At 49.1% G+C, this 23519-nt stretch overlaps 1 protein-coding gene across 1 annotated transcript in view; it reads right to left on the reverse strand.

Moving 5' to 3' along the window:
• Positions 1–3720: 3720 nt before the first annotated feature.
• The window catches only part of MKNK1 (MAPK interacting serine/threonine kinase 1), a 28219-nt gene continuing 8420 nt past the window's right edge, over positions 3721–23519 (reverse strand). Inside the window, exons 4-12 of the mRNA XM_058442798.1 lie at positions 22635–22714; positions 21002–21086; positions 17691–17820; positions 14724–14779; positions 11307–11402; positions 8939–9133; positions 7777–7941; positions 6539–6582; positions 3721–5112 (exon numbers count right to left, since the gene is read on the reverse strand). Coding sequence (XP_058298781.1) covers positions 4887–5112; positions 6539–6582; positions 7777–7941; positions 8939–9133; positions 11307–11402; positions 14724–14779; positions 17691–17820; positions 21002–21086; positions 22635–22714 — 1077 coding nt within the window. The 3' untranslated portion in view covers positions 3721–4886. The remainder of the gene's footprint in view (positions 5113–6538; positions 6583–7776; positions 7942–8938; positions 9134–11306; positions 11403–14723; positions 14780–17690; positions 17821–21001; positions 21087–22634; positions 22715–23519) is intronic.

Below are 23519 nucleotides of genomic sequence, written 5' to 3' on the forward strand. Positions count from 1 at the left end.
GCCATGCTGAGAGGGAGGCCCAAGGCACCAGGGCTCCATCGCCCCACCAACCCTCCACCCCTCCCAAGCATCGGAGCCTCCCCACTGAACCGGGGTGCTCTTGGAGGCCACAGTTCTCAGGAGTGGCAAGGCCACGGGCACATTGCTGAATTGCATCACTCAGTCTCTTCTCTCTGTCCCCTGCTGAGGCAAGGGTTATAGAGTGTCTGCCCATGCTCCTTCCTTCTCAGTGCACCAAGTCCAAGTGTGGCATGGGGGTGGGGAGGAACAGTGGGCGAAAAGGCCCCAGTTTGGTTTGGTTCTGTTTATTTTCCTTGAGGGGTGAGAACACTGGAAAAGAGAGTGATTAATTCACCAGTCCCCTGGGGGACGGGTAGCTTTCTTGGACCATTTGGAAGCTGAAGTCAGGGAAGCGGCTTCCAAGGCAACTGCTACCATGGCAACAAGAGTGCTAGCCTTTGGGGGACCTTGTTCCTCGGCCCCCTCCAGACCTGAATTGGCTGGAGTGCTGGCATGGGACCAAGGCACCACTATTCATGGAGGTGGGTGTGGGAGGGGCAGTCGGCCAGGAGGGAGGAGGGGCCCCCAGAGCCCAGGCAGATAGACACATAGAGGGACAAAAACTGGACGGTCCCTGTGCCCAGAGGCCCTCAGACAGGAGTCCTCAGGATCCAGCTGAATCAGGGCTGGGGCTGGGGCCAAGGCCTGATCACTAGGTTTGAGAAGAGATACCTGAGGTTTGAGACGCTCCAACTGGCTGGGACCAGCTCTCTCCTTCTAGGCCCCACCCATGCATGAGCTGGGGAGCTGCCTTCCATTATCGCAGATCCTATGCCTGGAAGGGGCTCTGTGGTCTCACAGCCTCCTCAGTGCGTCTGCTGGATCTGCCTCTGTCCAGCAGAGCCAGGACTTCCAAGGTCACCAGTGAATAGTGGCAGAGGCAGTACTGGAACCCAGGGCTCCGGTCCCAACTTCAGGCTCTTCCTGTTGTGCCACAGCTGCCCCTCTGGGCCAGGGACTGCATCCCGGAGGGGCAGAGCAGCCTGTCCGCAGGAGGATCCCACAGAGGGACAGAGGTCTGGCTCATCTTTTTTTTTTTTTTTTGAGACAGAGTCTCGCTCTGTCACCCAGGCTGGAGTGCAGTGGCGCGATCTCGGCTCACTGCAAGCTCCGCCTCCCGGGTTCACGCCATTCTCCTGCCTCAGCCTCTCTGAGTAGCTGGGACCACAGGCCCCGCCACCACGCCCGGCTAATTTTTTTGTATTTTTAGTAGAGACGGGGGTTTCACCGTGGTCTCGATCTCCTGACCTCGTGATCCGCCCGCCTCGGCCTCCCAAAGTGCTGGGGTTACAAGCGTGAGCCACCGCGCCCGGCCAGCTCATCTTAAGAGGCCCACACCTATCTCCACAGCACACAGTGCTTCTGTAGAGTGCTCCCGGAGCCAAGGACTAGGGAGGGCTCGTCTCTAGCACTGGGACCGTGAGTTGTGTGATTCTGCCCTGGTAGACAACAGTAAATACAGGAGTCCCCCATTATCCCTCGGGGACACGTTCTAAGGCCCTTGGTGGATGTCTCAAACCGTAGACAGTACCAAGCTATATATACTATGATTTTTCCCATACATACATATCTGTGATAAAGTTTAATTTATAGATTAGGTATAGTAAGAGATTAACAAAATAGAACAATTTTAACAATATATTGTAATAAAAGTTACATGGATGTGGTCTCTCTCTCAAAATATCCTATTATGTTGTACTCATTTTGACCACAGGTAACTGAAATTATGGAATTAAGCAAAACTGGATCAACGGGGACTACTCAATTAGCTAAAACTATAATAGCTAACATTTATGGAGCACTTACTATGTGGTCCTGGAACTGCTCTCAACACTTTGCATTTCTTTTTTTTTTTTTAGACGGAGTCTTGCTCTGTCGCCCAGGCTGGAGTGCAGTGGCGCGATCTCGGCTCACTGCAAGCTCCGCCTCCCGGGTTCACGCCATTCTCCTGCCTCAGCCTCTCCGAGTAGCTGGGACTACAGGCGCCCGCCACCACGCCCGGCTAATTTTTTTTGTATTTTTAGTAGAGACGGGGTTTCACCGCGGTCTCGATCTCCTGACCTCGTGATCCGCCCGCCTCGGCCCCCCAAAGTGCTGGGATTACAGGCATGAGCCACCGCGCCCGGCCCACTTTGCATTTCTTAATTTGTAACTTTCACAACAGTACCATGAAGTAAGCACTATCATCCCCATTTATAGTTGAAGAAACTGACTCTCACAGATTAAATAACTGGCCCAAGCCCCAGAGCTAGTAAGTGGCAGAGCTGGGATTTGAATGCAGGCAGCACAGCGCTGGGTCCCAAGCCTTCCTGGAGGAAATTCCACTTCCACCATTCCTAGCTGTATAGCCCTGGGCAAGCTATATTCCTTTCTCTGCTTGGTTTTTCATGTCAAGTGGGATAAAATAATAGTACCTACCTCATAGGACTGCTAAGAATTAAATGCTAATGCCTGTAAACTTCTTAGAAAGTACCTGTTACTTAGTAAGTGCATGATGATGCTGGCAAAACCAAGGTCAGCCAAAACCAAGGTCATGGTGTTTAAGCAGAGCCATGGAGGATGAGAGGGGCCTTGCCAGGCGGGCCAGGCTGGGGAGGTGGGCTGGGAAAGGGCACAGCTTGAGCCAAGGCACAGACGGGGAGTTGCAGCTGGGCAGGGTGTGGGCCAGGGGTGGAGAGTGCCTGACCCAGGAAGCCCCCTTGAAGTCACGTTCCTGTTGGGCCTCCCAGTAGGCCGGGCTGGAGTTCAGGGATAGAACTCATATCCTGGTTCTCGGTCTCCAGGGGCTGGGAGTCTGTGGGCCAAAAGGATCAGATTTTGCAGGTCTGTTTTCCTCACCAAGCCCACTCCAGGTAGATGAAAAAGGGATGTGAGGGTGTCAGGGCTACTGTCAAGGGAGGACTGTCAACAAACAGTATGTATCATCAACGGGGAGGCATTCATGGCATAGGACAGCTGGGAGCTTGGCCAGTCACCTGTCCCAAGTGAAGACCCCCTAATCCGATCTCCCCTCTCCGCCCTACCGAGGGAAAGCAGCTGTCATCAGCACCCAGTCCACTGCCCACTCAGACCTCCCTTGCCACCTCCTTGGGAACTTATAAAGGTCCTTCCCACCCCAGTCCTCTCCTGTCTGGCTCTGAGGATCACCTGGGACAATGGACACTAAAGTCCTTTGCATGATGTACATGAGGGCTGTGGATGGGAGGCGCCATTTTTCCTTGTTGCATAGTCCCGGGCACATGACACCCTTGATAAAGGCTTAGTAATGCTTTAGACAGAGGAGAAATTTGTTTCCTGCTTGTGGGCTGCTGGGCACAGAGGACACCTATTAAAGTACATTCTGGTCTCCTGTGCCATAGTTGCTGACACCACCTCTACCACTTGATGGGGAGCTCCTAGAAAGCAGAGGCTGTTTCTTACTCATTTCTGGGTCCTGGCTCAGAAGAAGCAATTGATAAATGTTCAATGAATTTCATTTCCTCACCTAGAAAAAAAAGCAGTTTCTCCTTCACCTTGTTTTTTGGGTCAAATATGGTTTTTATTCAGGGGTCCTGATAAGAGATACCTTCTCCCCACCCGGCTGGACTTAGCCCCAGTTTAGAAGGCCAGTCTCCTTCTCAGGTCTGCAGGTAAAAAAAGGACCACGAAATAGGCCACAGCTAGAATTTCAGTTTTATTAAAATAAGCACAATGTATAAAAGCACCGTGGTGTTGTATAAACGTCTGCCTGACAAATGCAAATCTATTTTTTTTATGTAACTCAATAGTTCTGCTTATCTGAATGGCTGTACCTTCATGCACTTGGGCAGCAGGCACTGCATCACTCAAACAGGGAAGTGAGGCTTCACCCCAGTGTGGCTTCACCTCAGGCACAGAGCTCTATCTAACTGCCCAGATCTGTGCCACCCACACAAGACCTGAGGACACAGCAGCAGACACTGATGCTGTCTCTAAGTTTGTCATAGGAACAGCTTAAAATCAGAATAATAGGGAACTGCTGATTAAAACCCAAATGCATGGACATTCCAGAAAGAAGAGCAAGCCGTTCCACTCTCTGGGAAGTTCATGGGCTTGCAGTGGGAGCTTAAGGTATCATCTTTGCTGGAACGGCATGGTTAAAAAAACCCAAACTTTAAAAAAAAAACAAAAAAAAAACGAAATACTACTGACTTTAGCAGCAATCACAAACAAAGGGGATGATAAACGAGGGACACATTTCGGTCACGGCAAAGAAAGATTATGTGCTTCTCCATGCTGCAGACCGGAAGAACTGATCTGATCTCCTGAATGAGGAAGGCTCCTTGCCCTTCCCTGAATTGAGGGGATGGCTTTGCTCAGCCAAGGGAGAAGACAGGCAAAGAGGACAGCTGGAGGACAGAGGAAGGTGGAAGGACCGCCAGAGGAGGGTGACAGAGCAGAGAGGGAAGAGGCACGTGTCGGCAGCCTCTGTCAACTGATGCTTCTTTCTTCTCCCTGCAGGCTGCAGCCCCAGCCGCCGCCGCTACAGCGGTGAGAGCAGGCCGGATCTCAGATCTGCAGGCGGGTGAGCAGGTGGAGCCCAGAGATGTTCCTGCTGCAGGCAATTATGCAAAGTGAGAAGTGATTGCTTTCCTTTTCAAAGACAACCCCTTTGGAAAAAGCTTTTTCCTCCAGGACCCTAGGGAAATGGGGGGTTGATGGGAACTTCAGGGCCTTCGTAGATGAAAAAGCCTGAATGGAGTCACAGAGCAGAGGCTGCCGCCTGCTCAGCAGACTTTAGCCACACAGGTTTCCAGGGGGACAATGCCTGGCCAGGCCTAGGGCCTATAAGGTGTGACTGGAGCATTTCAGAGTGCTGTGGGCGGGCTCCTGTCTTCACCACGGCCTGCCTGGGCCAGGGCCCGTCTCCGGGCCAGGCGTGACTTGCAGGGAGGGGAAAGCTTCATGGAGCACAGGCCATCGGCTAGTGCCTCTGGCTCCTCTGCTAGTTCGTTCTCTTCGTGCTGAGATAGCTGGCGGTTAAGGGCGATGGCCTCAGCTGCGAAAAGCGTCAGGTCCATTGTGCTGCTGTTCCTGCAGGGCCAGGGGAAAGCACAGAAAAGAGGGTCAGGACTCTAGGGTCATCCAGGCCAGCTCCGGGACACTCCCACTCGCTGCTGTGGCTCTACACTCCCACCAGATTTCCCAGAGCCGGGACGGGCTGCTCTCTCCAAAGCAGTTCTTGCCTAGGTTTGGAATCTTGCTTGACTGAGGGACTGTAATTTGAGCCCCAAGTACCGTCCCTGGACTTGATGGTAGGGGCAAGCTCCCCCTTCTCCTCAGAGCACCCTCCTCTGAGCTCCCACAACTCTACATACAGGTCTACCAGAGGCAGAGACTGGGCACAATAAATGCACCTGTCCCTCCCTCTCCCATCCCAGGCGGGGAAAAAGCTCCCAGAGCAGGGCCTGCGCCGCTTATGCCACATCCCCAGCACCTAGCTCAGGGCTAGCATGGACAGGCACTTTGGGTTTGCAGAATAAATCTTCTAAGGTGGATCTGAGGTTTGGCATCTAAAGGCATCTGGAGGCTGTTCTAGAGAGTCGGGTAGGAACCCAAATTGGGCAATAGCAACTGGGTCACACGAATTGAGATTAGGGAGGTGTATGACTTCCTTGTGTAGCTCCTAAAAGCTGGCCATGAGGCTGGTGCCAAAAAGGTTTCCCACACTGCTTAGCCCTGGCTCTTTGGGAACAGGGCAGGCCAGCTGTAAAAGGGCTCCAGAGTCAAACAGTCCAGGGCTGCTGTGTGGCCTTAAGCAAGTTAACTTGATCGCCACTCCTCACCTCTCTCATCTAGAACACCTCTCTTAAATTCATCGTGAAGATTATGGATATAATTATATCCAGCCCTTAGCACCACGTCTGACATGTGGTAAGGACTTACTATTTTTTTTGAGATGGATGCTTGCTCTGTTGCCCAGGCTGGAGTGCAGTGGCGCGATCGCGGCTCACTGCAACTTCCGCCTCCTGGATTCAAGCGATTCTCCTGCCTAAGCCTCCCAAGTAGCTGGCATTACAGGCACCTGCCACCATGCCTGGCCATGGTAAGGACTTAATCCTGGTGGCCACTATTATCACCGTCCGTCTAGTACTGTACGTGCCCCTCACTCCTGCTCCTTTCATTAAATACAAGGCAGAGGGAAGCCCTTGTGAATAACCCACGGGTAAGGTCTGTCTTTGGGCTGTAAGTTACAGTTCAATGGGGAAAACAGGTTTTTTTTCCTGCCAACAGTGCTAGGAGGCACGGTGCTGGAGGACAGAGGAACCAATCTAGGTGAAGGAAGGGAAGGGTGGGAGATAGATCCAGAGTAGAGGAAAAGAGAGTGAGGAGGGGAAATGGGCAGGGAGCCCCTTTGGAGAAAGCCACCTGAACCTAGAGATGGCTCCCCCGGCCCCCACCCCCATGGTGGCTGAGAGCTTGAGGAAGAGCAGGGCGTGGGGGTGGTCAGAGCATTTACCTCTGGAGGACTTGCGGCGTGGGGAGTCCCTTTTCTGGAGCTTGCTAGAATGGGAAGGACAGATGTGTAGGTAAAGCACTGCTCCCTCCTTTTAAGAACTGCCCCACCCAAGCCAGCAGTGGGTAGGTTACTATAGGCTGCTGGTGCAGCACAGGGACTTGGCTATGCTTGCTTGCAGGGTCAGGCCTACCAAGCAGAGAGCAAGAAAGGTACAATCTGTAGCCGCAGCCCCCAACATAGCTGCTTCTGCATGGAGAGCCCCTCTTTCCCTTTGCCTGGCAAAGTCCTAATCATCCCCCAGGACCCAGCTCAAGGGTCACTTCCCCTGTGACGCACATTTCCCCTTCCCTGCCACCTTCCTGCCTCAGTCTCAGGCCCAGGGTGGGGAGTGGGGTCCTGCTCCCTTGGTGCCCCTAGCACTTTTTAGAAGCCTTTATCACGCTGTAACTTATCCCCTTGTCTACTTCTCTCCACTAGAGCATAGAGACAGGGACTGGGTCTCACTTGTCCCTCTGGCATGTGGTAGGTGCTCACTTATGGGTCTGGGAATGAGCCACTTAGACACTCAAACTGGGTCCCCATCTGTAACACAGGCTGGCAATGCTTGCCTCCTTCCACTGGTAGGGTCACTGAGGCTGGCCAAGGCCTGGCACACCAAGGAGACCAGTAAGTCATGGGAGCATCTGGCAGACCCCTTGGAGGGCAGAGGTCAGGTATTGTGAGTAGCCAAGGAGGATTTTTAAAACTGTTTTCTAGTGAAGACATGAATTGTAAGCTTAGGGAAAAAATACCATCATTTGCCTTTCAGGCCAGCTGTACCCAGACTCCCAGACCATGAGGAGAACCTGTGTGTCCCAACTCGGCCACACAATCGGCGCAGCACGGCCTTGCTCGCTTCTGGGTGCTCTCAGCTAATGATGCTTCTATATAAGGGGGAGGATACTACAGCCTTCAAATGACAATAGGATGCTTGCAGGGCTGGGTGCATGTGCCAAATCCCTAGAGGACTCTGTTGGGGCTTAGTCTGTGGCCAAGGTTACAGCCAAGTCTACGGCCTATAAGGGGCTCAGTCTGGGGTAACAGGAGTCGATTCACTCTACACACACAGGGATAGACGCTGTCCTCTTCAGCTGTACCAGCCACAAGGCTGGTGCTCAGCACCGCTGGCATGACAGCTTCCTTGTGGCCATGCCACAGGCCTGGAGTGGTGGAAAACACCCCTCCCTGGAGTCACTCACCCCCTGCACCCATGGGTGCTGCAGAACTTGGGCGGCGCTAAGTCTCTGCTTCGCATCTCGCACCAGGAGCTTGGAGATGAGGTCTTTGGCCTCACTGGAGATGTGTGCCCAGTCCTTGTCAGGAAACTCATACTTGCCTTCCTGGATGCTTTCAAACAGCTTGTTCTAGGTACAAAAGATTCCTCCTGAGGCCACACTGCCAGGGATGGGCAGGATGTGCCTGTCATTGTTTTGATCAACTGGCTTCAACTGATGTCAGCTGTAGCTGCAGCTCATGGCTTGGGGATGCCACAGACTGGGGCCTCTTCCCAGACTCACCCCACACTGTCCCCTAGATGATCAAACTATACAGAATGCCCTTGGCAGGCCAGGATGGCTATGCCCTTGGTGGGCTGGATGGGTGAGGAGTGGAGATCACCCATAGAACAAAGCCCAAATTCCTTGGCTCTTCCTAGAGGACTCTCTGTGAACCTCTCAGGCCTTACCTCCCACTACCACCAACCTACTACTCCACTCTTCCTTCCTAGACACTCCAGCTATTTCATGTGCCCACATCTGTGCCTGCCTTGTTCCTTCTACTTGTGATTCTTGTCCCTCTTCCCCAGGGCAGGATGCACCTTTTAAGAGTCAGTTCAGGGCCGGGCATGGTGGCTCAGGCCTGTAATCCCAGCACTTTGGGAGGCCGAGGCGGGAGGATCACAAGGTCAGGAGATCGAGACCATCCTGGCTAACACGATGAAACCCCGTCTCTACTGAAAATATAAAAAAATTAGGCAGACGTGGTGGCGGGCGCCTGTGGTCTCAGCTACTCGGGAGGCTGAGGCAGGAGAATCGCTTGAACCCAGGAGGCAGAAGTTGCAGTGAGTCGAGATCGTGCCATTGCACTCCAGCCTGGGCAACAGGGCAAGACTCCGTCTCCCAAAAAAAAAAAAAAAGTCAGTTCAGGCACGATCTTCTCTAACAATCCAGCCCTGAACTCCCAGCTGGGCGGAGTGTCTGATTTTCTCTATTTTACCTTGTGGCCACCGTGACAGGACAGGGAGAGGGCACTATGAGCCCCCATCCCGATCAGGAACGCTCTCCCAGCCCAGTCCTGCTTGGCATCCCCCAACCACACTGACCCCTAGCAGGGTCTGCGCAGTGCTCCCTGGGCCACACTCACCTGGCACACCCTGCAGACCTCACCCCGGTCCCAGCCACAGTCGGCCCCGCAGTGACCCACGAAGGGTGGGTAGCCACTCAGCATGATGTAGAGGACCACACCCAGGCTCCACAGGTCGCAGCGCTTGTCGTAGAATGTGGCCTGGTCCGTGAAGACCTCCACTACCTCAGGGGCCATGTATTCTGCAGAGCCACACTGTGTGGACCAAGGTTGGGGGAGGGGGAGATGGCAGAGAACAGAGAGGCTTAGTTATAGCAGAGGAGATGGCAGAGAGCAGACTGTGATGGGACTGGAGCAGGAGGCTGGAAGGATGGGATACAGAGCCGGAAGTCATCAGGAAGGCCAGCCAGTGAGCTGCCTGATGCCACCAAGTCACCTGCAGACTGAGCCCCGTCATTCCCCATCATCCAGAGGAGCAGTTCAGGTCACCTTATCCTTCCAGTTCCTCCTCCAGTAGGCAAAGACCCTTGGCCAAGAAGTTTCAGGAATCTCCCCCTGCCTCAGCTTCCTATAAACAGATAGTTCATGTACAGGTACTTAAATGCACCAAGAATATGGCTCTGGGAGGGAGATCCAGTTCCACACAGCAAGATTTCTTAAAGTGAATCCTGTCAAGCTCCCCTGCTAGCTCAGAGCAGGAAGTGTAACAATTAAGAGACCATCAAAGCTAGAAAGTTCTTAGAACAAATCCAACCTTCCCACCCCTCCCATTTATAGATGGCAAAGGCAAGGCCAAGAATTGGACATGGATTTGTTTGAGCACATCAATGGCAGACCTAGGACCAGAATCCAATATTCCTTTCTCTCACCCTTGTGTAGGAAACAGCTGATAGGAATAAAACACATTCTTTTTGCTTCACTCATTATTTCAGGCTCAGCAAGAAACAACCACCTCCCCGCTCCACACACCCTGCAAAACTAATTTGACTGAAAGAAGGTAAGTGTTCTCAAGAAAGGATATTTTCTTTGTTATTGTCAATTAGAGCTAATGACTTTGAAAACAAGGTAGCCCAGTGTGTTAGAAGCTAATAAAGAAACATTCCTGATAATGTTGTTTAGAATAAGATACAACACAGACATATTTAAGGGCATGTCTTAAAAAAGGGTTATTAGGGGCCAGGCACGGTGGCTCATGCCTGTAATCCCAGCACTTTAGGAGGCCGAGGCGGGCGGATCACAAGGTCAGGAGATCGAGACCATCCTGGCTAACACGGTGAAACTCCGTCTCTACTAAAAATACAAAAAATTAGCCAGGCATGGTGGCGGGTGCCTGTAGTCCCAGCTACTCGGGAGGCTGAGGCAGGAGGATGGCATGAACCCGGGAGGTGGAGCTTGCAGTGAGCCGAGATCACGCCACTGCACTCCAGCCTGGGCGACACAGCAAGACTCTGTCTCAAAAAAAAAAAAAAGGGGGGGGGTTATTAGGAAAATTTACTTGTGAAGCATACAAATCTCAAAAGAATCATAATTATACTCTATTAGTTATACAAGAGATGTCTTAGGAAGAAGTAGCTCCAAGCAGCACCATCTGGTCATGAAATGTGAAATGAGAGAAGCAAACAGGCGAACTTGGCCAAGCGATCCCATGTGCACATAGCCTGAGATCTCACAGTTCCCACCACAGACAGACTATCCTGTCCGGTCAGGGAGGACAGCTCTCCATCCGCCATCACAAGGGGGCTGCGCTGTGCCTTCAGCAGTGGGAATAGGACTTACGGAACTACCCGAATGCTCCTATGCAAAAGGGCTGGCCTGGGAGTAGGGTCCATTTTCACCTGGGTCAGGAGTCAGGGGCTCAGCCTGTGGTTTTTTTTTTTTTTTTTGAGACGGAGTTTTGCTCTTGTTGCCCAGGCTGGAGTGCAATGGTGCGATCTCGGCTCACCACAACCTCCGCCCCTCGGGTTCAAGCGATTCTCCTGCCTCAGCCTCCCAAGTAGCTGGGATTACAGGTGCACACCACCACGCCTGGCTAGTTTTGTATTTTCAGTAGAATGGGGTTTCTCCATGTTGGTCAGGCTGGTCTCAAACTCCTGACCTCAGGTGATCCGCCTGCCTCAGCCTCCTAAAGTGCTAGGATTACAGGCATGAGCCACCGCAAACGGCCAGCCTGTGCTTACAGATATACTTTGTCTCTTCAGCAGAGAGGACCCACCCCAAACTAACAGTCCAAGTGTCAGTTTCATTAGCAACTAAGCAGTCAGAGGAGGCTTGAGAGCCACGAACACAGAGCAGCAAGCAAAATGACCACTCAGGCAGCAGGAAGATAGGTCCACTTGGTTTTCCATCCTTAACACTCTGTTCTGGACCTCCCAGCTCTGGATCAGGGAAACACTCCAAATACTTAGGATCCCAGAGGAAGCATACGTACTGGGGTGGTCAGCTCTGGTGTGGTTATGGGGGTACAGGAGTTGTTCAGTTTCACCCCACTGCCCAAGTCAAAGTCACAGATTTTCACTGGAGACACCTGAAAAGGAAAACAGAAACCAGGGTCACAGATATAAGAAACTACGGGGCAAAAGGAGCCAAGCATGGCTGTATGGGTGCATAGCTCCGTGGCTGTCACACTGCAGCTGGTTTTATCAGGTCATGTTTGCTCTCTGGAGGTTAACAAGAAGTCCCCTGAGGATTTCTTCCCAAGTGTCTTATTCCCTGTGCTCTCTTATTTCCCAACTAAGGGAAAAATGGGTGGACTATTTGGTGTCAGATTATTGTGAACTCAGACTAAAGGAAGTATGGAACTCTTGCTGGCAAATGATGGTACAGGTTGCAGCACGGCAGCTAGGGAAGTTACTATGTACTCCTGAGAGACAGACTTTTTGCAGCCCATTCAGTGGAGTGCAAAGGAGCTTGCAGTAAAACCTCTGACCGCCTCAGGTGGCTCAAGGTGACCAACTTGTCTTGGGTGGCTTGCTTGGGACTTGATCAGTTTAAACACGGAAAGTCCTGTGTTCCAGGACTTTCATCAAGCCTGGGAAAACTGGGATGGTTGGTCGCCGTAGGTGGCATCAACACAGTAACCAAGTCCACCAGAACTGGATGCTGTGCCTGAGACCACAGATAGGTGCCTCATCTCTGGAGCCAACCAGGAGGGCAGTTTGGGTGCACACATGAGAATGGATGAGAATGGCCTACATGGCGTGTAAGCAGCACAGCGAGTGAACTAAATGCTGGTTCTCTGAGACCCATGTCCTCGCCGGGAAGCCTGGGCAAGTCCCTCGACTTCTTTCTCTCCTTCCTTCCTCCCCTTTTCTCTGTTTTTTCTTCTTTTTGCATTTAGCCTCTTTCTCATTAGTAGTAAAATATAAAGCATAAAATATGAGATTTTAGCCATTTTTAAGTAGACAGTTTAGTGGCATTAATTAAGTACATTCACACGGTTGTGCAACCATCACCACGATCTGTTTCTAAAACTTTTCTATCACTCCAAACAGAAACTCTACATGCATTAAGCAATAACTCCCATTCTTTCTTCCCCTAGCCCTGGGTAACTTCCAATCTGACTTTATTAATTAATAAAGACTTTCTGTCTTTATTAATTTGACCATTCCAGATATTTCATGTAAGTAGATTTACACAATATTTGTCCTTTTATGTTTGGCTTATTTCACTTAGCATAATGTTTTCAAGGTTCATTCATGTTGCAGCATGTATCAAAACCTCATTCCATTTTATGGCTGCCTAGTATTCCATTGAATGTATGTACCACATTTTGTTTTATCTGTTCAGCTGCTGATGACCACTTGAGTTGTTTCTACCTTTTTGGCTGTTGTGAACAATGTTGTAATGAATACTGGTATACAAGTATCTGTTTTCAATTGTTTTGGGTAATACCTAGGAGTGGAATTGCTGGATCATATGGTAATTCTGTGTTTAGCCTTTGAGGACCCGCCAAACTTTTCCACAGAAGCTGCACCATTATATAATCTCACCAGCAATGTATGAGGGTTACAATTTCTCCATAACCTCAACAACACTTACTATTTTCCATTTTTTAAATTACAGCCTACCTAGTAGTATGTGGTGGTATCTCATTGTGGTTTTGACTTGCATTTCCCTAATGACTAAGGATGTTGAGCATGTTTTCATGTACTTGTTGGACATTTGTGTACCTTATTTGGAGAAATGTCTGTTCAAGTCCCGTGTCCATTTTTAAATTGGTTTGTCTTTTTGTTGTAGTTTTAGGACTCCTTTATATATTTTGGATATTAAACCTTGACCAGATAGATGATCTGCAAATATCTTCTCACATTCTGTAGATTGTCTTTTCACTTTCTTGATAATGTCCTTTGAAACTTAACCTCTCTTTTTCTTAAGAGACAGGGGTCTCACTCTATCACCCAGGCTGGCCTCAAACTCCAGGCTCAAGCAATTCTCCTACCTCAGCCTCCTGAGTAGCTGGGACTATAGGCATGTAACCACTGTGACCAGCTAATTTTTAAATTTTTTGTGGAGATGGGGTCTCGCTTTGTTGCCCAGGCTGTTCTTAAGCTCCTGGCCTCAAGGGATCCTCCTGCCTCAGCCTCCCAAAGTGTTGGGATTACAGGCGTGAGCCACTGCCTGGCCCCAATTATTCCTCTCTTTCTTCTCCTTCTCCCCTTTTGCCTTGCCTTTCCTCACGTTCTTGTTTTGAGACGGTCTCTGCTGCCCAGGCTGCAGTGCAGTGGTGTGATCATGGCTCACTGGCTATACATGTTTCCTAACTTGAGTTTCAGTTTCCTCGTTCATAAAATGTAGGTAATAATAGTATCTACCTCATGATATTTTATAAACACTAAATAAATGTAAGTGCCTGGCACAATGTAAGCACTCAAGAAGTGTTCACTGTAATTATTAGTAGTAATCATCATAATAATGATAAATTATAAAGGTCTACGACAGAACCAGTGACAGGAAGTCACAAGATCTTATTTGAGTGAATCCATTATTATTCCCCATAAAAGAGTTGTGAGTAGCAGACTGACTCATTCATTCAAGGCCACCCCTTATTTATGAGCCACGGCTTCATCCAGACCACAATATATATGCTCTTGAACACACACATGTATATACACGCAGAGCTGTGAACATGGGCCCCAACACCACCAGGGCCTAAATCTCTCCTAATAAACACAGAATTTGTCAAATCCATACACTTCCATTTACTTAAAGAGATCTGCTTCATATAAGATTAAGTTGTTTGGCTGGGCGTGGTGGCTCACGTTTGTAATCCCAGTACTTTGGAAAGCTAAGGCAGGTGGATTGCTTGAGCTCAGGAGTTCGAGACCAGCCTGGCCAACGTGGTGAAACCCGTCTCTACTAAAAATACAAAAATTAGCCAGATGTGGTGGCACATGCCTGTTGTCTCAGCTACTTGGGGGGCTGAGGCGGGAGGACCACTTGAGCCTGGGAAGTCGAGGCTGCAGTGAGCTGTGATCATGCCACTGCATTCCAGCCTGAGTTACAAAGTGAGACCCCGTCTCAAAAAAAAAAAAAAAAAAAGGTCTTCACGACTTCCATCAACTGATACAAAGGTAGGTGCACTGGACTAGAAAATATTAATTTTGTGCAGGTCTCATATATTTTCCAAACTCTCAGGCTTACGTCAATCACACTGATGATCAAGAGCGAAGAAAGGACGAGAATGGGCAGAAACATCACACAGTAAGTGTAACACTCTCACATGTCCAAGACGATCAGTTCAAGTTGGTGTCTGAGGCCAACGGAACTGCTAACAATCCATCCTGAAAGCAAGGGTGGCTTCCTCGGTAAGTAGAAACTATAACATTCCAAATCAGGCCCAAAGTACCTTTTCTGGAGATTCACACAATATATTTTCTGGTTTCAGATCACGATGAGCAATGCCTGACATGACAAAGAGCAAAAACACGGTTAACATATGCACATAATTATCAAACATTCCACACACAATTAATTTTTTCCAATGCTGTTGTTCGCAGATTAATTCCCAATTATGGTACATTAAAAAATCAACGAGCTGCAGGAGGCAGAAGTAACCAGAGACACAAACCAAAAGCAGTTGATTCTGCAGGTTCTTTTGAAGAGGAGGCTTTAGAAGTCTGGCAGGGATAAGAAGGGCTAAATGAATCCCAGCCAGCCTACCCCTCAGTACCACAGTGACCACCAAGAAGAAGGCCTAATGCAGAGCAGAGCAGAGAGCTCTGCAAACGGCAATGCTTGGAACAGCAATGCAGAAATAATTAGTGCCTTGTTTAAGAGCATCTCAGGGGGCTTAACTGCTCTACCTCATTTCTTCTTGTGTGGCCGATTAAAAAAAAAATTCCTTCAGTGCGACTCTCTGAATGTTCAGAGGGGCAAGTGTTAGTTACCAAATCTCCCAAAGTGACTGATTCCCTTCTCACCTGCCTTGCATGTCCAAGGCAGCCCTGCCAGCAGCACAGCAAAGACGGCTTTGGCACCAGGATGCTGTTATTTTTGTTTTTTAAAATAGAGATGGGGTCTCGCTATAGCCCAAGCTGTTCTTGAAATCCTGGCCTTAAGCAATCCTCCTCCCTTGGCCTCCCTAAGCATGGGGATTACAGGTGTGAGCCACCTCGCCAGGCCCACCGAGGGTTGCTGTTTTTTAGAGAAAACCCTGCACTTTGGCCGGGCCTCCTGAAGGAGACTGGAGATAGCAGCTTAGCCCATGAGGGGTTAACCTGCTGACCTGGCCAAAAAGGCACCTCAGGGAGAGCCCTCTTCTAACCAAAGAAAGGGACAAAGAACTAACTCAGGGCCATGGTGTTTTGGTGGAGGACACAGAAACCTCCCTTTCCTCTTTGCTTCCACAGCACATGCAGCACAGAGACGGGGCTGGAAGGCTGAGCAAGAGTCACAGCTACAGCTTGGAAGTACTGGAAAGCGGCAGCGGGTTCTCAGGGTGATGGGAAAAGCAAAATCTGCTTCACTAAAACTCCCTCGGTGATCAACTTTTTCAGCAGTCCTCCAATTCCCGACTAGAAGGCAAAAGCCCGGCCCAGGCCACAGGAGGCACTTCACTAAAGAAGAAAAACCTGAGCTCCAGCAAGCTCAGTAACTTCATCAGTCACCTAATTGAACGAGAACCCAGAGCAACTCAGTCCAGGCTGCACAAATTGAGTAGCACTGCTCTGCAGCTCGCTGCACTAAAAGTGAAAGATATTTTGCATTACAGCAAGTGCTCCCACAGAAGGATCACGAGCTGCACATGGAGCCTTACTCTCCAAATAGGGCCCATGGCCCAGTCATCGGAGAGCCAGGCTGTAATAATGGGGCTGCCGTGTGAGCACAGCAGCCATCAAGCTGCTCAGGTTCATTTCCCAGAGGTTGAGCTGCAGTGTGTCCAGTATTTAAAAGTATGGAACTTGTTTCAGGGCTGACCCATTCTTGCCCAATTCATCTTCCCCGTGTGAAGTTATTTAGCAAACAGCCAAGTTCAGCTGGAAATCGTTTTTCATCCCCTCCAACTTCTAGTCACATGGGCAGCTGGCCAGCTACATGTTAACAAGCGCCTCAGAACTCCTAAGACACCACCGGCCTCTGTTCCCTTCAGTGCATTCTTGTAAATAAATAAATAAATAAATAAATAAATAATAAAACCTGCCTTTACCACCCCCTCCAAGGTGTGGATCTTGTAAAAAGCATGACCCAGTTTTGCAATCTACAGAGGCAGCTTGGGGAGCAGTTGTAAATCTTTGTCAGGCAGGTGTTACCTCTATGCATCCCAGCTTTCAGAAACAGAGCTGCTGCTATTCATCATGCTGCGGAAGGTACAGACACCCCCTTCTAGTTTTCATCCTAGGTGCAAGTCAGGGCCCCAACATGGGCACTGTGGGTATGCAGACCTTTCAGCCACTGGAGGAGGGAGGTGGGGTCAATGAACCTGAACCTCCTGGACACACGCCACACTGGTCTGCATGGGATTGTGGGCACCAGGTGGGATGTGTGAGTGCATGCCTACCACTGGTCCCGGGCACCCACAACCAATGTGGCTGGCCAACATCCACAACAGCAGAGGGGGCAGACCTAAGTCACAAGTTACTCATTTCACTCCCACCCCCACCAGGCAGAATGCTTTAAGGGAATTAATATTAGGAATAAAAATGCTTTCTTCCTGGTGGGAGGTGAGGATGGAGGAAATCGTATTTATTGAAGAACTACGACATACCAGGAACTATGCTCCACCTATGCTGCACATATACAATACAAATACAAGATACACATTTTTCATCTATAAAAGACTTAGAATAGTGCCTAGCACATACCAAGTGCTATATAGTGTTAACTACAGTCGATGATGTTATTATCTCAAATTCTCACCATAGGGTAGGCATTATTACTGAGAGAACACAGAGCTAGAAGAAAGGTGAAATCCGAATTCATTTTTTCCAGGGTACTGCTGTTTGTTAGGCGAATTAAAAAAAAATGTAATAGTCAAACGGATTTATGGAAATGTAAAAACAATTTGTGGAAAGATTGAATTCACTACAGAAGTTCCTAAATAATCAGTCATAGGAAAGGGACTGTAACCTGAAGTGTAAATCAAATACTAGCAACCTGTGAGTTACCAATGTGCTCTTCAGCAGATACCTCAAATGTACATGTTAACAGAAAAGTGTAAGCTGGGCACAGTGACTCACACCTGTAATCCCAGCACTTTGGGAGGTTGAGGCAGGAGGATCGCTTGAGCCCACGAGTTTGAGACCAGCCTGGGCAACACAGGGAGACCCCCCATCTCTACAAAAAATTACAAAAATTTCCAGGTGGTGGCACACACCTGTAGTCCCAGCTACTTGGGAGGCTGAGGTGGGAGGATCACTGGAGCCCAGGGAGGTTGGGGCTGCAGTGAGCCCTGATGGCGCCACAGCACTCCAGCCTAGGTGACAGAGAGAGACTTTGTCTAAAAAGGAAAAAAAATATATTTTTCATTTACTGTGAACAAGATATATTAAACTACATATATCCTATCACGCCAATTTTGAAAAGAGACAGAGGTGGTGTATTTTAAGACTAGAAGGAATAACATCAAGATATTCACACTAAGAAGGTTGTATTGTGTATGAGCTTTCTATTCCTCACACAATAAGAATCTAAGAAAAGAAACACCATCCACACACAGTCACACATACCCTGTTCAATGTGAAATTTCTTCTTTCTCCTCCCTGCTCTTTCTCCTGGATCCCTGTGCTGCTCAACAGCTCCACCACCCACCCACCATCCGCAGCATAAGCCTAGGAGCCATCCTGGACGGTTTCTCCCCCAACTCCCATGGGTGAGCATGTTCAAACCTCAAGCTGCCTTCCAGCCACATCATCTCCTACACCAGCCCTCTGCCAATGGGTGAGCATGTTCAAACCTTAAGCTGCCTGCCAGCCACACCATCTCCTGCACCAGCCCTCTGCCTGGCCTACCACCTCCCTTGGTACCCAGAGGCTGGCCAGCCCAACCCACCCACCAAGGCAAAGGCTGGGTTCACCTTTGGTATGCAGGATCCCCACCACGGCTGGCGTCCTTCATTAATCTTTTGCTTTGGATGTGGGCTAAATGGAACTGGGGACAAAGGGACACAGAAAAGAGATGGGGGTTTCACCATGTTGGTCAGGCTAGTCTCGAACTCCTGACCAAGTGACCCGCCTGCCTTGGCCTCCCAAACTGTTGGGATTACAGGCGTGAGCCACTGCGCCTGGCAGTATAACTTCTTAGAGGCCAAGTTTTCCCAAGTTTGGAAAACTTGGGGTGGGGACATAAGGATTCATCACTTACTCATCACTACTTGTCCAGCTCCAAGTGTGGGGCCTGGCATGGAGGAAGTACCAGCTTGTATGTCTGTTAAACAAAACTGGACTGCTCTCTTCTGTACCTGTCTATGAGGAGCTCAGAAGCGAGAGAGAACAACTATAAATAGGGCCAAAAAATACTAACGATGCTGAGGCTGATTTGGCTTCTGCAATCAAAAGGAATAAAACTGAAGGCACTTGGAGCTGAGGGGGCCTTTCTGTAGCAACATTTTCTCCCCTGCATCTGATCTCTGATCCAAACAAGAGCACAAACTTTCAAATGGAAATGCCACACCCCTGCCAGACATGTAAAGGCCTGGGAAAAGGGGGGAAAAATGGGTTTTCCTCCTGAGCTTTCCCATTCATTATTGTTTTGTTGGCAATGGCTAACATTTACTGAGTAGTTACTAGTGCCATGTGCTATGGAATACTCTGGAAATAAACTGTCTTATTCTCAACACAATTGGACACAATGGGTAGTATACTTATCCTCGTTTTACAGAGGGAGATCCTGAAGCCAAAAAGAAAAATGGTTGAGCAAAGCTTGCCCAAGATTACGCACCAGTAAGGGGAGAGGCCAGGACTTAGGCCCAGGGCAGTTAGGCCTCCGAGTCTGTGCAGAAATCCCCCAGCAGGACTTGTGGTCTGACTGCTGCAGAGATGGACTCTCTTGAGCCAACCACACTGGGTCTGGCCTCAGTAAGCTACATTAAGTTTACTGATATGGCGACAGAGGATCCCTTCTGCACGTAGCATTTCAAACATGTAATTAAGTCAGTCATGTGTTATTGGGTGGTGCAGGGGCAGACACAGGCAGGAACATGCGGCTTGGCTTCATGTGGTCTACGTTTACTACTAGAAGCCAGTATTTCTGGGCTGAAGGTATTATCTCTGTGTCCTAAAAATGGCACATGTCTACTGTTTTTTGGGGGGGATGGGGAGGGCATGAGAGAAGGGGAAGAACTGCCAAAGATTGTTCGCTAGCCAGCTTAAACAACAGATCCCAAAGTGCTAGGGAACATTCCCAGAAAACCGGCTCATGACTAGGTCCTAGCTTACTCTGCTGTAGTGAGCCTCGTTTCCAAATCTGTTAAAAGGAAAAGCAGAGAATAATGCTCTACATACTTTTTTTTTTTTTTTTTTTTGAGACAGAGTCTCGCTCTGTTGCCCAGGCTGGAGTGCAGTGGCGTGATCTCGGCTCACTGCAACCTCCGCCTCCCAGGTTCAAGAGATTCTCCTGCCTCAGCCTCCTGAGTAGCTGGGATTACAGGCGTGCGCCAGCATGCCCAGCTAATTTTTGTATTTTTAGTAGAGCCGGGTTTCACCATGTTAGCCAGGCTGGTCTTGAACTCCTGACCTCAAGTGATCTGCCCACGTTGGCATCCCAAAGTGCTGGGATTATAGGCGTGAGCCACTGTACCTGGTCTACTCTACATACTTCTAAGACATCCCCCAGCATACCAAATTGTTTTAATAATATTAGCAGCCAACATTTATTGGGCCCTTAGTGCCTACCAGACACTGTCCTAAGCATTTCACATGAATTATCTCATTTAATCTTCATAGCAACCCAGTGTGGTACGTGCTGTCAATATCTCTATTTTATAGAAGGGAATATTGTTTAGAAAAGGTTAAGTGACTTGCCCAAGATCACATGGCTAGTAAGTGATGGAGCTGGACATAAGCTTTCGCTGTGCTGGTTTCTAAAGCACACTCCCTCAACCACCAAGCCCCTCCATGCAGCTCCAGACAGCCTTGCAAGTGTGTCCTAAGACTGGGGGAGTGATGGGAAGGGAAAGGGTTTCTCTACCCCACCTCATTATGTCAGAAAAGCAACTTAAGTATACACCCCAGTGATTATGTGTGTGGGTGATGGCATCTTTCCATCTGAAGGATGGCACATTCTCAGGCTTCCCCTCTATTCTGGGTCTGTGTCCCAAACAATAGGACCCTCCTCTCCTCTGTTTTGGCCTTTCTAGACTTTGCAATGTATTTGAGAGCTTCCATCCCATAATTAATGTAGTTAAACAGTGACATGTCAAAACGGGATTGATAAATTGATGACTAAATGTATCTATATATGACTCCTATTATAATGAAAAGGCATTTATAAAATACCCACACAGGTGACATTCTAAGCTCTGCAAAATGCTAATTATCATCCTTCCCTCCGGCCTCCCTTCTCCCAAATCAAGGGCAGTTTTTAAGTCCTTCATCCTTTTTATTAGCTTGACTCGTTTTGGAAGTCTCTGGGATTCATGATGGATGATCACCACCCTGGGTCTTAATCAGAAGTCCACACACATACTCAACGGTAAGTACCTCCTTGCAATTTCTCAAAGACCAAGTAAAACCTTGTGTCATCTTCAAAGAACTCAATCAGCTCCAAAATGTTCCTTAAATAGGGAAAATAGGAGGAGAGGGAAAAGGGGGGAAATCGTATTATATATTAAAGTCTACTTACAAATATACAATGAAAAAAATATACAACACCTGGTAGTGGGGCAGAAATCAACTTGAAATCAGAATGCTTATTAAAGACCCGTGTGTGGAAGCAGCCAATGGTGTTAGCAAGATTCAGGTCACCTTATCTTTCCATAATGTTTAGTCTCTGGTGTTTTCACCAAGTCTGTGCTGTCAAACCCCAGCCCTAAAACCCACTAGGTAGAGTTATAAAAAAGTCCCGGTCACATTAAACTGAATAAAATCTGCAGCCGACTGGAAGCAATTGCGGCTAATAACACTGAATAGTAGGTGTGTGTCCTGGAGGCAAGCAGCAAATAATTACTTGCCCTCCCTCTTGCCCATAAATCACGGGGCAGTATTTACATTGCCTGGAGAAAATGGAAACATCTGTCAAATAGACTTGGGGCCTAACGTGGGCACCGCTAGACCCTAACTGCTAAGCGCTGCTTAATGAAACGGCCGTGTTCCTGGCCACTGTAGCACTTGTGGCCTTCCCCGGTGAGCACTCTCTGTTTGCCCGAGTATTTCAGTGCTCCGCCAACAAGGTCGTCTTGTAACTCAGTAGGGAAGCCACCAGCCTGGATATTGGAGGTGTTGTGGGCTTTTTTTCTTTTAAAGAATAAAATAAACCAAGTAGAGTCTCTAATGCTGAACTAAGAAGCTGCAGGGCTGAAAATAAAAATCTGTCCCTCATAAAAAAAATGCTGACTACTTTGGGAGATACCAGGCTTTTACTAGTGTGAAGGCATCCAAATAAGATGGGCAAAATGGCCTAATTTAAAAGAAGACTGTAGAGGCAGTGCCTGGAGTTAAATCAACAGCAGCCCCTGTCCTCCAAGCTTAATGACAAAGCCATCAATACCAGGCCACTGGCTTCCCACTGACCCTGCCATGGAGGGCGAGAGGGGGAAGTGGAGTCTTAGAGGTGACCCTGATTTAAAGCCACAGTGGGAGAGCGGCTCATTTGGAGCTGGTGGTGGGCAAAATGAACTGGGGCTAGAGATGACCCAGACCCAGCTATCTAGAAGGAGTGCTAGACAAGGTTCCAGGATCTTAGTGGTATCTGCACATATGTAAATATCCTAGGAGCAGAAACAGCAGCAAACATTCTCCTCATCTTGGTATTAAGGCAAGTCCTTAAAGATTTCTACCAGGCAACACTCAGTCAACCTAGTTTCCACAGGTACCGAAAGAAAGAAAACCCCATTTCCCCCCAACAACCACTGATTCAGATCGTTCATTCTTCTAACTTGCCTGAATTGATGATATTTACAGTATTTCAGAAGAGATAATAGCTCCTTTGCTGTTACTGCTGCTTTTCCTTTCTCTCCCTAACACTGAAAGGTGGAAGGAGGTACCTGCCTTGTGGGGGCAGGAGCGAGAGCTAAATGCTGGAGTCAGGAGATGATAAGAAACAGCCTCCTCTTCTGTGGCCAAGCGTCCCCCCAGAGAAGCAGCAAGAATCACATGATACTCACTTGTTTCCCTGACACTGATACAGCGTCTCCACCTCTCGAAACACCCTACTCCGACTGTGTCCTGCTTGTTTTTCGATGATCTGTGGGAAGAATAAAATCTGTCATGTACACCCACCTGACTTCAAAGCAGCCCCTTGGCAGGAGCCCTCTGGGAGAATGCAAGGCCACACTCAGTCCAAATCCAGTGTCGAGCAGAAGTCTGGCCTAGGCCTTGGTGACACCGGCACTGTGGCTCTGTTGGCAAAGCAGCAGACTGGCCTCAGGGCTTTCCAGCCCAGCTGAGCCCATTCCACTCTGGCCAAGCACAATACCAAGGAAGTGAATGAGGCTGCTGCCCCCAGCTGCCCAGGGGAGACTGAGGCAGCCGGCAAGACAAAGAGCTACCTTACTCAGCTCCTCCTCCCATGGGCATCTCTTTCTGCCTTAAGGGTAAGCATTTACTTCGTCTACTGAAGGATCTTCTCATGCTGGAGGGAGAGGCTGATGGAGGACACCGTGGGAGGAGCTAAAGCTTTGACACCCGGCTCAGAGGCTGCCTCCACGATCCCCCTGGCAGAAGTAGGCTCTTCCTCTTCTGAGAACTTACTCTCTGGCAGACACTGTGTTAAATGATTTATTTACAGCCGGGTGTGGTGGCTCACACCTGTAATCCTAGCACTTTGGGAGGCTGAGGTGGGTGGATCACCTGAGGTCAGGAGTTCTAGACCAGCCTGGCCAGCACGGCGAAACCCTGTCTCTACTAAAAATACAAAAAAAATTAGCCAGGTGTGGTGGTGGGCGCTTGTAATCCCAGCTACTCAGGAGGCTGAGGCAGGAGAATCACTCGAACTGGGGAGGCGGAGGTTGCAGTGAGCTGAGATTGTGCCATTGCACTCCAGCCTAAGT

The sequence above is a fragment of the Hylobates moloch genome, unplaced genomic scaffold (genome assembly GCF_009828535.3).
Source record: "Hylobates moloch isolate HMO894 unplaced genomic scaffold, HMol_V3 SCAFFOLD_8, whole genome shotgun sequence".
Lineage (NCBI taxonomy): Eukaryota > Metazoa > Chordata > Mammalia > Primates > Hylobatidae > Hylobates > Hylobates moloch.